Source organism: Rosa chinensis, chromosome 6, assembly GCF_002994745.2.
Source record: "Rosa chinensis cultivar Old Blush chromosome 6, RchiOBHm-V2, whole genome shotgun sequence".
In the NCBI taxonomy this organism is placed as follows: Eukaryota; Viridiplantae; Streptophyta; class Magnoliopsida; order Rosales; family Rosaceae; genus Rosa; species Rosa chinensis.
Window position 1 is genome coordinate 14,302,213 of NC_037093.1, and position 15,861 is coordinate 14,318,073.

At 44.0% G+C, this 15,861-nt stretch overlaps 2 protein-coding genes across 2 annotated transcripts; both read right to left on the bottom strand.

The window, feature by feature from the left end:
• Nucleotides 1–7,590: 7,590 nt before the first annotated feature.
• On the bottom strand, nt 7,591–8,418 carry LOC112170863. The gene is made up of 2 exons (XM_024308149.1): nt 7,942–8,418; nt 7,591–7,776 (listed from the first exon to the last, which is right to left on the bottom strand). Exons 1-2 carry the CDS (start codon nt 8,416–8,418, stop codon nt 7,591–7,593), a joined length of 663 nt encoding a protein of 220 aa, XP_024163917.1.
• A 279-nt stretch (nt 8,419–8,697) lies between these two features.
• On the bottom strand, nt 8,698–9,579 carry LOC112170864. The gene has a single exon (XM_024308150.1). The coding sequence runs from the start codon at nt 9,577–9,579 to the stop codon at nt 8,698–8,700; it is 882 nt and encodes a 293-aa protein (XP_024163918.1).
• Nucleotides 9,580–15,861: the final 6,282 nt, after the last annotated feature.

Here is a 15,861-nt window from a genome sequence, read left to right on the forward strand (position 1 = left end):
ATAGATCAGTCAGTTTCTTAGCATGGAATTGTTTTACATGTAGATTGAGAAAGGTAGGGATGACAAAAATCTTCATCTGATTGAGTCACATAAGATATTCGACCCTATAACAACGATTGTGATCCCTAAAGCAAAGAAAATTATCCCTTTCCAAGTTCCGGTATGGGGGGATGATATTGTAATTTAAATTAATCCCAATAACCGCTGGATAAGAAAATTTCTCAAACAACGTATAAACAAACCAATGCATGGAAATTAAGTAAAGAGACAATAAGGTCGAGGCAGGGCAAGAAATTTACCCCAGGGATGAAATTTTGCTTTGATCCCCATTAAAGCATATAGCAACTGACTGAAGTGGGCTAATTTCTATTTTGTTTGTTTTTTCTTTTGTCAAAATCAAGCTTAATATTTGTACTAGTTTCATTGCTTATAGCCAAATATATTAATATACAACGAATTCGATCTCTTATGGGGATTGGGCTACAACCCATGGCTACTCCATTGGTCCCAAGTGCACCGGTCGTTTTCTTTTGGTTTCTTTTAATTTCATTTTAGGTTATCTTGACATACCTAGCCTCTTGTCACAGCACATGGTTGGGGGAGTAAGTTGACTGAATCGAAGAGGTTTCCATCGAGTTGGTTAACATACAGGCATAAGAACGAGCCTTGATTCCTCCTTGTGGCAGCGGCGAGCTCCACATATTATCTATGAGTGTAATTTGTGTAGGATAGGTTATCGGTCAAATTAATTGTGAACATGAAAATCCTGCAACGTATGAAAGAATGACACGTGTACAAAAGAATATATTTTTGGGAAAATGTCTATTTACCCAAATTTGAGCAGTACTAACCCTACTTACCCAAACATCTTATGAGATTGTCCACTTACCCAATAATTTACATATCTTTTGGCCTAATACCCAATTAAGTTTTTTTTTTTTTTTTTTTTTCCATTTATTTTTAGGACAATTTTGCCATCTCCCTCTTTGTCACTTAGAGAGAGAGAGTCATCGGAGACTTCACTGGACTCCCATGATCGGTCGCCGAACTCTGGTGGCCAGATTCTGACAACCAATCACCGGAATCAGGCCACCGGACCGGTGACAGTAATCCGGCGTCCTATTTTATTGCCCCCCCAATAATCTTATTATTGCCCCCCAATAAAATGTCAACAAGACGATTACAACAATTAAACATTACTATAGTCAGTCACCAATCTACAAAATCTACCAAACAGATGCTATTCTAGTACATAACTGGAATTAAAACATCATTTCTACATATTTTCTCATACTTTTCAATAAAATCAACCAAAAAAAAAGTGAAAGACTTAGCTCTAGCAACATAATAAAATGGGCGCTTGGACATTTGTGTTGTAGTACTATCACCCAGAAAAACTATTCAACTGACATAAATTAAAACAAAAGAAGATGGAATAAATATTTAACGTAATACTATCAAGTCCACGCCTCATTCATCGCCGTCTAGTTCTGGTTCGGCGGAGTTAAAATCAGTCCCAACCCACAGTCGGTGCACGTCATGCACCCCACACCACGCCTTACCTCCTCTCTTCTCTTCTCTCTTCACTATCTTAACAACCATGACACCACCATTCTCTTCTTCTTCCTCCTCCTCCTCCTCTTCTCTTCTCTCTTCACCATCCAATCCGTCATAATCTGTCACAAAATTAAAAGCTAAAGAAAGCTAAATGCTATCTTTACGAAACCAGAAGTCAATCATATACAAATCAACAAAATCTGCAAAATGATGCCGTAACAAACAGAGACGAACGATCGAATAAAAAGGAGGAGAAATCTAAAGGCAAAAGATGTAGAAAAGGTTTAGATTTGAAGGAAATGGGGGAGAAAAGGGAGAGATCGAACCTTGTAGAGCCTGTTTTTTATGACAATGTAACCGTTCTCTCAGATGGTACCAGCTTATTGAGGATAGGTCTTGGAGGCTCGGCCTTAGACTCGAAGTGGTGATCAAAGGAGGATAGACGAGAAGCATCAGAGAAGAGGAATGATGGGATAAAAGGATTGCATTGGTCTGATTCTCCGATGGCTTGAGTTGCCTATCTGATTGATATCATTCTGCAATTGACTGTGTTGAGAGACTGGCGATCTGATTCGCCGGAGGCCTAGGTCGAGCACCGCAGAGTTCAGTGAGAGAGAGAGAGAAGCTGACTGGGTCTAAGAAGAGAGATTGGATTGTGTTTTGTCTAAAATAGTCTTTTTACTTTTAAATTGGGTAAGTGAGCACACTAATCTCTTATTGGAGTGAGTGAGGAATTGTTAGGCCCAGATTAGGACTGGCGCGCTGTCACCGGGTTTCAACGAGGTTGAAGGTTTGCTCCGGGGAGGCTTTGTAATCGCTGGGATTGATTGATTTGAGAGAGGTTCTTCTTCTGTCCTTGAACCCTAGTATTTATACCTAGGGCTTTGACTGTTCCTTGCTATAGAAGGATTATTGATTGAAGTTTCCTATTCAATTTCTGCTACTTGACTCTCATAAGGCTTCGTTTTCCTTATGGATTACGGAATGGGCGAAGCTGTAACCTAAACCCAAGCAGGCTTATTTTTGGGCTGCAGGTATCGGCCCACTGAGCTAAATCCACTAAAGGATCTTGCCAAAATTACTTTTGGGCTCAAACATTGCCCCCCAGGTCCCGAAAGCAGGCCCGCGAAGATGTAACTGCTTGAAGGGGACTAAAACGACGCGCCGATCACTTGAAACGATGTCATTAATGAAGTTTGAGTCCTTTCGCTTGCAAAACGCCTTTCTGTTGTATCATTTCCCTCACAAAATTTCTTATTTAAACTCGCAGCCACTTCCAACCTGTCACATCAGAAACCCTTTTAGTTTCCTAAAACCCAGAAACCCTCTTACAGCCAAAACTTCTTCATCGAAACCCAGAAATGGCTCCTCCGAAGAAGATAGTTATCGACCAAGAAGAGGAACTGAACGAACAAGCAGCCCGCGCCTGGGGAACCAACATCGGTGCCCGCATTCATCTTCACACCAATATTCAAAGACCCCTACTCCTCCGACTCCCGAATCATCACGCCGGACTGGGCCCCCGCCACGAGACTTTATTCCGGCAGATGCAATCGCCTTCTATGGCCTGCCTGTTCGTCGACCCATCCCAGTCCTCCGAAGGACTCTTGGAGATTTCACAAGTTGGGGTGCCCAGAATCATCTAGCAAAGATAGGGCACTGGCCATCCTCCATCAGTGCGGCGGAGCTCTCCTGGTATCGCAAAACGCGCACACGGGATCTAGCTCGCTGGAACGCAGCAGGTATCCCGCATACTATCGATCTCTGTTTTAATCTTTCGCGCGGCGGCAACCGTTCGCCACTCGCTGCCTTTCTTTGTTTCTGGAATACCGCCACAAACACTTTTGACTTTCGATTCGGTCAAATGAGTATCACCCTGCTGGATATTCTCTCCATCACCGGCCTACCCATCGATGGCGAGCCTTATTTACATGGTCAATTTGACTCTATCACCTTCACCTCGACCATGGCCCAACATGGTCGCAGCGCTCACAGTGGCTCCTACCCACGATGGTTGTCATATTATAGTCGGGAGCACAATGCGACCGGCGGAATCGCTTTCTTGGAGTATTGGCTCTGTAAATTTATCTTCTGCACTTCCTCTTGCAAGCCCACTGGTGCTTGGACTTTGCTGGCAACGGCCCTCTACAACGGCTGTAATGTCGGGCTCGGGCAACCGGTGTTAGGAGCCCTTTATCGCACTTTGTAGCAGGCCACTATGCATCCCTTTGAGACTAGCATATTTGGCCCCTTTTGGATCTTGGACTTCTGGATCCAAACCTATTTTCCATTCTTCCGTCGCGATGACATTCTGCTGCTTCCACCGGCAGACCAACTCTTGGGTCAATGGTTCAGCCGCGAGGAAAGGTACTCATCCCCTTCCTACTCCGAATGCTTTATCTATCTGTATCTCCTGGATGAGATGCCATACTGCGACATAATATTGGGTAGAAGATTCCCACCTCCACTTGAAAACGGATTCCTTCCCGGCGCTCCTCGCTACAGCGATCGCGCGCGCTTGCCCTTTCGCCGCGCAATCTCTTGTTCAGATATCAGAATCGCTGCCGAGGAACTCAGTAACGAGCTTTACGCCCCTAACCACTTCGCTCGCCAGTTCGGCCTCTCCCAACTAGTGCCGTTCCCGCTGTATGACGCCTGGAACTTTAACACCTCCTGGCGTAGATTTGGGCCCCCTTCTGGGCCTGCACAAGCACAAAGCATGCTCGCATTGGTTGACCTTCCCTATTGGGCTAAAGACATCGACGCTGTGGATGGGACTGAGGAGGAATATGAGGAATGGTGGGCAGAAGTTTCTGTCAATTGCTGGAGCCAGCGAGATGATGAACTCTTCGCGACCATCTTTGGGGAACTGAGATGTCCCTACACTACTGATATCGAGCTACTTGATCGCTTCCTTGAAAACGCTGCACAACCTCCACCTCCTCATGAGCCAGCTCCGCAATCGGCGCGAGCCCTGCGGCAGGCCTGGACTGGTATTGTAATCTGCGAGCCCCCTCAAGATGTAAGTACCTTAGTTTACATTTTATTCCTTCTTTCACTCTTCCTTTTAACTCAAACTTTGTTGTTCCAGGGAAATGTGCCACCTTCTGGCAGCCGTGCAGTTAATGCTTCTCCAGCCACCGGCCAGTCTGGAAAGCAGAAAGTAGTGATCGCGAAACCTGAGGTTGAAGATTCCTCTTCTGATGACGATAATTCGCAAACGATAAGAACCCTTCACTCTTAGGACCGTGCTTTCTCCCCACGCTAAGTCTAATCCTTTAATTTTGGTAGGTTGCCGCTGCCTTGGCTCGCAAGCGCAATCGCTCGGACCCTCGCACTGATCCATGGGAAGAGGATGAACCAATCACTGATCGACTGGTACAAAGCAGGAAACCCTTATTAGAATTTACTTCCCATTTCGCTCATTCCTATAACTGTCCTCGCTTGCAGGTTCGTCGCCGGTCCACCAGCCAAGCTGGAGAAGGCTCTTCGACCGCCGGTGAAGGCACATCTGCCTCACAAGCCCAAGCGCCCATGGGTTCCGATAATCCTCCACCTCCCGCTAGCATCCTGAGTGACGTGCAACTGGCCTTAATCCTGGTACAGGTTATAGATGACAGCTCGCCTGAAACTGAAGAAAGAACAACTCCTTTGGACGCACCACCTGAAGAACCAATCGCTGCACATCCCATAGCATAGATAGCGCCTGGCCCAATTTCGGGTGAAGCGGCTCAAGAGCTTGCACCGACAACAATTCTTCTCGAGTCTCCGGCTGTAGAGGTACATTCTCTTGACAAGCATAATGCCTTGATCCTTATTTTATTCTTTGTGCACCCTAATGATTCTTCCTTAACCACAAAATCCTGGTCCTACTGAGGAAGCGGCCGCTGCTGCGGAAGTACTTGGCGCTAATCCTGCTGGCCCAGCTGGCGAAGGCATGGCGATCCAGGAGCCTGCCCCTCATGCTCCTGAAGCGGGAGAAGAGTTGAATGCTGAACCGAAACCGGAAGCGGCCTCTGTTATAGAGCCTCATGAAGCTCATGTCGCTGCTGCTGCACCAGATCCACCGCCTGAGCCTCCTTCCAGACTGGAAAGGCTTGCTCGAGTACTTGAAGTGGCCCCTCCTGAAGTTATAGATGAGGCTAGGGATGGACTCCAACGTCTTCTGAGCCCCGACATCCTACTGCCTAGCGCATCCGCCAGAGCTCTGGAATACTTGAGGGTTCTCTATCGCGAGCGAGCCATTACTGAAAACGAGTTCACTGAGATAGAAGAGCTGCTACAGAATCTTCCCCCACGAATTAATGAAAGAGCGGCCGCGACTACGCAAGTCAGGCAAGCCCAGGCCTACTATCAGGGTCTCACTCAACAAGCTGACACCTCTCGCGACTTCTTAAGGGACAGGGTTATCCTTGTTAGAGACTTGCGAATCACGCAAAATCACCTTCGGTCCCAAATTCAAGATCTTCAAGTCCAATTGACCGCTGTGACGGCACGCCTTGAACATGAGGAACCCTTACTGGAGCAACCCCTAGCGGCCTTTGAAGCATTGTCTCAGAATCTCGCCCAAGCTTGCGAAGCAACCCGACAGGCGGAGCGAGCTGCTGCAGACGCCAGTTTTTGCTTGGACGAACATCTACTGCGTCTGACCCATGCGGGCCGAAAACTCTAGGCCTCTATTATTAGGCCCAGTTTGTATGAACAATATTATTATTTATCTAATATATTTAGCCCACTTTGCTTGGCCCAAATATACGTGCTCAAACTTTTAAGCAGTTCCATGTATTAATTTACCTTTACTCCTATTGAAGTTGGTTTGAAAAGATAATCTCGAAATGGAGCGGTTATCTCCTTGAAGACTGCCCCGCCTCCCACGCGCTTTCAAGTGCCTTCATTTCCGAGATCTTTGCATTCAATTCCATTGATACTCTTATTGATGGCGTTGAAAGAATTTCAACTGCCCATCGTACGGTTAAGGCCACTGAGATTGGCCCTATAAATACCTGTACTTTGGAGAAGTGATAAACACAAGCAAATATGGCTTTTCTAGAGATAGTTTCGCGATCCTTACTTCTCTTTCTTCAGTTTCTGAAATCTTCTCCTCATGATTTCACCCTCAATCATAAACTCATAGGCTTCATGGCTTAATCTCAAGACCTTGGTAGACCTCATGGCCTAATCTCAGGTCCAGTGGCATGTCTTTGGCCTATGGAAATCCGGATGAAACTCGCCGATTTCAGTTAGTCCGAAGAACACGTCACGCTCCTAACGCGGCAGAACCAGATTCTGAGGGGTCCCTCTTCTCAGACTGCTTGCGTGGAGCAGGAGGGAGAAGGGCGGAAGGCCACTTTAAGGCAGACCGTTCTTCTTCCGCAGCCTACCTCCGGGGTCTGATTACGAGGCTTCTATTTTTTCCCTGGAGGTAGATGTGGTTGTGAGCCGCGCTCTCTCTGAAGACCATCTCCATCCTGGAGGATAATCAACTAGAAGGGTTGGGATGGAGTATTTCCTTCCCTCTTCCTCCGGTACAAATGAGAGCAGTTGTGACTCAAATCAGAGGAGGATGTGGGTGAAGAGAGGAAGAGTGCCAGCAGTACTACCCACATCTTGCTTGCCGCAACCAAATCAGGTCACTCATAGCAGATCTGCAATCCTTATGATTTTTCAAGCCACTTTTGGCTTTGTAATTGTAAATGTAACTGTTTCAATTTGTACTGCTTTTGGCCACAAAGTCACTCTATGAATGAATGTTTTTGGTAAGAAGTATTGTTATAAAATAAGGCCTCATGTACAGGCCACCATGTATATTCTTAACACGTATTGTCTAAGGAAAAATTACAACAAAACTTGGAAATTCTTCAAAAAATAAGGCCTCGAAAAGAAGGCCTCATGTTACAGAGTGTATGGAGTGTTGCCCACCTATTGTTCGTAGGCGAAGCAAACATATGAGACTAAGGCCACAAAATAAGGCCTGAACGTAGAGATGATGCGAGCCGGGGAAAACTATGACTGCCCCCCAGTCTAGGACGAAGGTTAATCCGGTGGATCTTCGAACTCCCAAACACTAGGGTAATATTTCTTCAGGAATCGCCCGTTGATGGGATTGCGATGGATTTCACCATCCAAATCCTTGAGGTGAAAAGAACCACGTTCCAAAATGCGGTGAACAACAAAAGGGCCTTCCCATCGCGGAGTCCATTTACCGCGACCGGTCAATTTCTCGCCAAAGGGCAAAACAGCTTTTCAAACAAGGTCTCCCTCTTTGTAACTGCGACCACGTGTCCGCTTATCGTAGGCGCGGGCGATACGCTGCTTTTCCATTACTAAATTATCCAAAGCCGCTAAGCGCTGCTCGCTTAAGTCTTCGTGTTCTTGCCACATCGCCTGGACATAATCTTCACCGATCAAGTGGTGCTGATCTTGCACACGTAAGGAATGAACGTTGATTTCCAAAGGTAAAACTGCGTCATGACCAAACATTAGTGCATAGGGTGTGGTAGCAATGGGATTCCTCTTGGAGGTGCGGTAAGCCCAGAGTGTCTCATACAAAGTGTCGTGCCACTGTCGAGGGTTTTCTACCAGCATCTTCTTTAACAGGGTAATAATAATCTTGGTGCTAGCTTCCGCTTGTCCGTTGGACTGAGCATAATATGGAGTGCTGTGGATGAACTGGATGCCGAAATCGTTGACAAGTTGCTCGACAGGACCTCCCATGAATGCTGGCCCCCGGTTTGAAACGAGCGCCTCGGGGATACCAAACCTGCAAATAATATTATGAAAGATGAACTGGCGGATGGTGGCACCAGAGGCCTCCTTCAAAGGTTCAGCTTCAACCCACTTGGTAAAGAAGTCAGTAGCCATGATGATGAACTTATGTTGGAGAGAAGAATGGGGGTGTATCATCCCAATCAAGTCCAATGCCCAGCCTCGTGCAGGCCAAGGTTTAATGATAGGTTGCATGGGAATATTGGGAATGTGCTGGACCGGACCGTGTGCCTGACAGTCTTGGCATCCTTTAGCAAAAGCGATACAGTCCTTCAAGATGCTAGGCCAGTAATACCCATGTCTTCTGATGAGCCATCGCATCTTGGGTCCCGCTTGATGGGCGCCACAAACCCCTGTATGCGCTTCGCGCATTAGTCATTTTGCTTCGTGGCCATACACACATCGAAAATCTATGCCATCCTCCCCACGCCGACGCAGCTTGTCTTCCTTGAGGAAGTAATTTAAGGCAAGAAAACGAGTCCTCCTGTCAGCTGTCTGGTCTGGCTGCTTGAGGTAATTGATCAATGGAATGCGCCAATCAACGGCAATAGGCTCGAGGACAGCGACGACTAGATCATCAGGAGGGTCAGGCCGTGCGAGCCATGAAGGTAGTGTGCGGCGCTCGACTTTCAGAATGCGTTCGCGAACCCCATATTTCAGTGTAATGCCTGTAGCCAACTGAGCGAGTTCATTGGCCGCGAAGTTGCGCTCACGATGGATGTACTCCAAACCCACGTCATCAAATTGATCCAACAACTCAATGGCGCGATTCAAATATGGGACGAGCAAACAGCTTGCACATCTGTATTTTTCTTGAAGCTGATTTATCACAAGTAAGGAATCGCCGCGGATCTGAACATCTCTTACCCCCAGTTCCAGTAAGACTTCTAGGCCAATAATAAGGGCCTCGTACTCAGCTTGGTTGTTTGTACACTTAAACTCCAGTTGGAAAGAGTAAGTGAAACGATCGCCCGCTGGGTTTTCCAGAACAATCCCTGCCCCTGCTAATGTTTCAGTTCTTGAACCATCAAAAAACAACACCCAGGGCTGCAAGGAGACTGTGGTTGATACCATATGGTGTACTTTGGAATGCGCGCCAAATCTGGTCGGGTGGTGGTTATGGGCGCTATCTCTAACTCTCTCACCGTCGGGATATCCAAGGTAGGGTGATGTGCCAGAAAGTCTGCGATGGCCTGTCCTTTTACTGCTTTCTGGGGAACGTATTGTAGCGAGAACTCGGACAGGGCCAATACCCATTTGCCAATGCGGCCTCTCAAGATAGGTCGCGATAGCATGTATTTGACCAAGTCGGTATGAGCGATGATGCGAGTAGTAAAAGATAACATGTAGTGCCGCAACTTGCATATGGAGAAGTACAATGTAAGGCACAGCTTTTCCATTGGAGTATACCTGGTTTCGCAGTCTGTAAGTGTCCTGCTGAGGTAGAAAATAGCGTGCTCAACACCTTCCTCATCATCCTAGGCGAGCAGGCTACCAATGGAAGCCTCCACTGCCGATATATATAACTTCAATGGGAATCCAGTCCTCGGAGGAACAAGTACTGGCGAACTCGCGAGGTAGGCCTTGATCCTGTCAAAAGCCTCTTGATGTTTAGACTCCCATACAAACTCAGCCTGACCTTGCAGTCTCAGCAACGGAGAGAAGGGCTGGATTTTGCCTGCAGAATTAGAGATGAAGCGTCGCAGAAAGTTAATCTTACCCAACAAACGCTGTAAGTCCTTTTTCGTTCGCGGAGCGGTTGCATTGATGACTGTGCTGACCTTATCTTCAGGGACTTCGATGCCCCTCTAATGGACAATGAATCCCAGAAAATCTCCTGCTTGAACTCCAAAAACACATTTGGCTGGATTCATCCTGAGCTTGTGTTGCCGCATGCGCTCAAATACCTTTCTGAGATCAGTGATGTGGTCACCCTTCTTCTGAGACTTCACCACTATGTCATCGATGTAGACCTCTAAAATCTTCCCCAGTATGTCGTGGAAGATCAGGTTCATGGCTCTCTGATACGTTGCTCCGGCATTTTTCAGTCCAAAAGGCATAACCACATATTCAAAAACACCCGCGAAGCTAGGACAACGGAATGCGGTTTTATGTCTGTCTTCTTCTGCAACTGGAATCTAGTGATATCCTGCGGTGCCGTCCATGAAGGATAATAATTCATGTCCTGCTACGGCGTCTACTAACATATCCGCGACCGGCATGGGGTAGACCTTTTTAGGTGTTGCGACATTAAGGTCTCTGTAATCTACGCAGACCCACATCTTGCCATTCTTCTTGCGAATAGGCACTATATTAGACAACCACTGATTGTATTTGGCTACCCTGATAATGCCTGACTTATGCATTTTTTCGACTTCCTCCTTGACGAGGACTTGGGTTGCTGAGTTCATTCTTTGCGGCTCTTATTTCACAGGCCTCTTGTCCGGGAGTGTTGGCAGTTGATGGCAAACCAAGTCCGGTGACAGGCCAGGCATGTCCTCATACTTCTCCTCGAAACAGTCTTTGAATTCATGTAATAGAGCAATGAGCCTCTGTTTCTCGCTAGGCTCTAAGTATGAGCTGATGACCACTTCAATAGGCTCATCTGCTGTTTCGAGATTGACTTTCTCGGTATAGTTCGTCAAACATTATAGGGGGTTGAAACTCTACTTCAGTGAAGCACTTTTGGCGAATATAAGAAACAAGTATGGCCAGACCGGATGATAGCTTGATTTAGTCTCTGCATATGCTGGTCTTGACTATTCATGGTTGATGGCCTTAGCATTGCATGATTAAAATATATGTTTCCTAACACTGGGGGGGCATAGCTGGTAGCCTCCATGCTGTATGAGATTGTGATTCATCCACATGACATGAAAGTGGTCTACAATATTCACGCAAGCATTTATTATTTTCTTCAGAGCCTTGAGAATGAACTAAGGGAAGCTCCTATACGTAACTCGTCTCATGCGACTATTAGGCCTACACAAATGCTCGATGTGATCATGTCCTTCTAGACTAATATTGTGGTCAGAACATAGGCATAAAAGATAAGTAGCTATCCAACAAGGCCAGTATCTGTGGCCTCTATTTTTCGACATAACATATTTCGCGAAAGGTGAAAATTCATCAGAGATAGTTAATATCATCTGTGATCGAAGTGCCAGGTATTCATGTTCATCACATGATTATCAATCAGTTAATGTGCCGCTTTGATTATGAGCTATCTCGCTGCACGTCAAGATGACTTAATGTCATTAAAGTTTCACGACCTAGCAATTGAGGTCTGTTGAATTATCAATTTTCATTTAAGCCAATGCAAGTGGCTTTAAAACGACGTTGTTACACGATTAGTACTGACTCAAGACCTCTTCAGTCAAGACAAGGAACTTTGACTTCAAGGTCTGGGGGGAAATGTTTGAACCCAAAATAACATTTTTTTCCCGACAAGGGGAACTCGAAGAAATCCGGGCCAATATCCGTGGCCCAAACTATTTATTTTCGATAAGTTCGGAAAATATTGTTTAGAGGCTAAATAAGGCCTACTTGGAGATCAAGCAATCCTGAAGCAAATCTGGATATTCATCGATTTATTATTAATTAATGGTAATTTGTTTGCTTGATTGTCAAGACTCTGCGAGGATGCGAACAAGTTTGGGAAGGAATCAACCACCTTAATCGCAAATATCAAGAGAGAGATATATATAATATAATTGTCTATGCAATGTCTTGTAGTGGAGCAATTAAGGAGGGGCATAATATATGCAATTAAGGTGGGCTACCAGCCAATGCTTTCCCATGCAAGGTTATGTGGAGCAAGGCGCAGAGATATATGCAAGGAATCAAGGTAGCAGCCATTAACTATATATATTGAACGTGAGCCATGCAAATAGTCAGTATATGGAAGGATGCAATTATCCTTAATTGCAACAAACAAGGGATACATAATTGCATGCCACGAGCTACGTAGTGCTCGCGAAGCCAATATTCAGGAATCAGTCCTTGAGGCAATTATGTTGCTAAGAGGAAGATTACATCCAGGACTCTAAGAGGCAATTAATCTTTGCCTATATTCTAGCGGCGACAGAGGATAATTATTAATTATCGCCTACGATAATATCAAAACTATTACGAGTTTTGATCTGATTTAAGGCCAATAACTGTGGCCTAAAATATAGTATTTCATTCCTATTTGGAAGGAGAATCTACGAGCAGCCTATATATAGAGGCTAAAGACGACACAACAAAGGACCTCTCTCTCAAATCAATCAATCCCAGCGATTACAAAGCCTCCCCGGAGCAAACCTTCAACCTCGTTGAAACCCCGTGACCGCGCGTCAGTCCTAATCTCTCCAAGAGCCGACTGTCAGCATCACCAGATCAACCGGCGAGCCGACTGCCAGTACCTCCGCCACCGATACAACCAGGAAGCAAGGGTAACGCCCTCGCAACCCAGCGAAGCTAAAGTCACGCTTTAGCAAAACCCGTGGTTTCTCCAAACTTCCCAGTGATTGCTCTACTCAGCCTTCAACGTTGAGTATCGATTCGGTGACGCGAAGAGATCACATCCAAAGTCCTTATCCGTAAGGCAAGAATTCCTTTCTCGGAAGGCTAGAGAAGAACCTTGTGGCGAGGTTGGTGCTCTCCTCGTCCACAACGCTTGACGAAGAAGTCAGGTCAAGGGACTTCCCCGACGACTGCACCCCACAGTGCTGGCACGCCTGCGCACACGCTCAAAAGAGACAGTTTGCAAGCCAACTGGTTTTGGAGCCAAACAGAAGCTTATACAAAAGCCTAAGTTACATTTTATTTTTTCTCATGAATGTTACCAAAATGAATGAAGCTTATACAAAAATTTATTGCTGCCTCCTGGAACTATCTTACTATGTCAGTTTTTGCTCCATAAGTTCAACCGCATTGGTATTCTTCTTTGCTTCATTCATTCATTGATAGCTATGTTCTTCTTTGTGTCTATCTTATTCTCCACCACTCTTCTTCTCTCCATAGCAAATAGGTCCTACACTGTAAAAATTCAGTTCTTGTAAACAAAAGCAGTAGATTTAAGACAAGTATTTGAAAATGTGAAACTTGTGATTCAACAAAATCTGCATAGAGAGACTTGAACCAGATTTTATGCCACCACATATAAGGAGAGACTTGAACACATTGACAATATTGCAGATAAAAAACATATAAAACTGCTTCATCTTAGGCAGAAGTGTCATACTAAGACAAAAGGCATATAAAGTAACCAAAATGAAATAGCACTAGAGTTTAAGCTATAATTTGAACTCCTAAATTCATATCATGAGAGAAATTGAAGTAGCATTATCACTTAGACTTTTCAGGGTACAAAACTGAGCATAAGTTATGACGTATCCATGCTTCATAGAGCATAACTGAGCAATATCATTGACTAACCATTAACCAAAGCTGAGGATAAGTCATTAACTCATAATAGGGCATACCAAAACAGATGCAATTTCATACTCGTGTATTGGTTGCCAAGACCATTTGTATTCAGTAACCAAGGCAGTTAGTATTCAGTAACCAATTAGTATGCATTTACATACCATATGTCCATATCAGATATAATTAGTTTCCAGTATGCTATTGTCCACAATTGTATATCAGATACAATTTCAATTCCCACACAATTTCATATTATCCAAAGCAGGAAATGACAATGTAAACTATTATCCAGAGCAGGTAATGGGTAACTATTTTACAAATTTTGACACAATGCGGAATTTTGGATGCGAACAAACAGAAACCAAGCATTTTAAAGCACCTGAATCTGAATAAACAACCTAACTGAAGAAACATGTATGCCTTCAAATTTAAAGTAAAAGTTGATATCAAATCGATAGTAAAAAAAAGCATATGAAAGGGAATAAACCTGGATGGCATTGGGAACATTATTAGGATCTCTTGAGAGATGAATGCTTGCACCAAGATATAAATCTGGCACCTCACTGATCTCGTCCTTATTGACTGGGTTTTCGGATGGACTGTCAACCTGATTTTAAGTTTCGTCAACAGCCCTTATGTTAGACAACCCCCACGACGCATCTTGTGCATGACTCTCATCATGAGCTACACGAAGTAAATCAGTTTCAAACTCTTTAGAGTCATAGGAACAAGTTTGAAGTTTTGAACACATACAGGAATAAATTTGATAAACACATATTTACCTTCAAGTGGATATCTCCAGGTTAGCTTTGATATACATACAGGAATAAATTTGATAATCACACCAAAGTAATCAACAAGCCAAACACTTGTAATGAACAAAAATAATTGCCAAACACTTCAAAGTGGATCCCTCCATGTTAGTTTTCTTTGCATCTGCAGCAGTATTATAGTAATCAATTTTCTAAATACTACGAGAAAGAGGTCTGTTTCTAAATAATAGGAAAAAGACACTAGTTTGGTTCATATGCCTATGCATCTTTTACAAAAGAATGAGCTTGAAAGATGCAATACAAGAATACTTGTCAACATCTTTCACAAAACACAATACAAAGGCAATTTCCACCACCTATATATACCATGCTTCACATATATCGTGGGTTGAAAACAATCTGTTTCCAATTCTATTTTCTCCCCAACCAAACATTCTCCAGAAATTAATAAAAACTAATAAAAGAAGAAAATTGAAATCCATATTTATTGATCTTCACACCAAACCTGTACACTTTCATCATGCTCATAGAATCATAGACTCAAGATCCAAACCAAAAAATTCATTTTTCTTTCGCTTAGATTCTCTGAGCCACAAATGAAATAGAGTACAAAGCCTATAGATGAAGAAAAGGCAATTATCTATGAAACAAGAATACCTTCTGTTCTGGAACCAAACTTTGATTTGGCTAGGCTCAATGTTAGAGAGAATTGGGTACTCCTTAATGAGCTGTTGGCGACGAATCGAACTAGGTTTGGAGCATTCATGATAAAGGCTCTCAAGGGCTTCAACAACCTGCTTAGGTTTGTACCTCACATACTTGCCATTATCCATTACTCCTTTACCATCCGTGCAGGACATAGCCATTTTTCAATTATCATACCAATAACCAATGGAGAAAAACTGGACTAACAATGAATCAGCAGCAGAAAAGTTAATTAAAATCATAATCCAATACCTTGGAAGTACGGTAAAACTTGTAGCTTTTTGAAAGAAATGTCAACGAATTATGAACACCATTAAACAACAATCAAGTGATAAGAAGTGGACTCTACAGCCATATATATAAAGATTAAATTGAAATCATAACAATAGTTTAAATATATTCCCGGAAATATACCTTCAATTGGGTGTATAAGTCTGAATTCATTAACTCATAGATGAAACGACTGAGTAATCAAAAAGTGGAACCTTGCTTCCAAGTAACCTCATAATTAAAAATAGTTTCAAAACTTAATAGCATGCATGTAAAGAAAGAAAATCAGATTTCGATAGCAAAGCTGCACATGATATAAACATCTATAATATATATGTAGCTTCGTTGCAGCAACCAAAATTTTGGAAGGAGAGCAAGA

Coding starts and splice junctions, on each gene's coding strand:
- LOC112170864 (XM_024308150.1), bottom strand. CDS start 9,579: ATGGGTATTGGCCCTGTCCGAGTTCTCGCTACAATACGTTCCCCAGAA.
- LOC112170863 (XM_024308149.1), bottom strand. CDS start 8,418: ATGGCTACTGACTTCTTTACCAAGTGGGTTGAAGCTGAACCTTTGAAG. Junction 7,777..7,941: donor TCGGTGAAGATTATGTCCAG/GCGATGTGGCAA, acceptor CCCTTTGGCGAG/AAATTGACCGGTCGCGGTAA.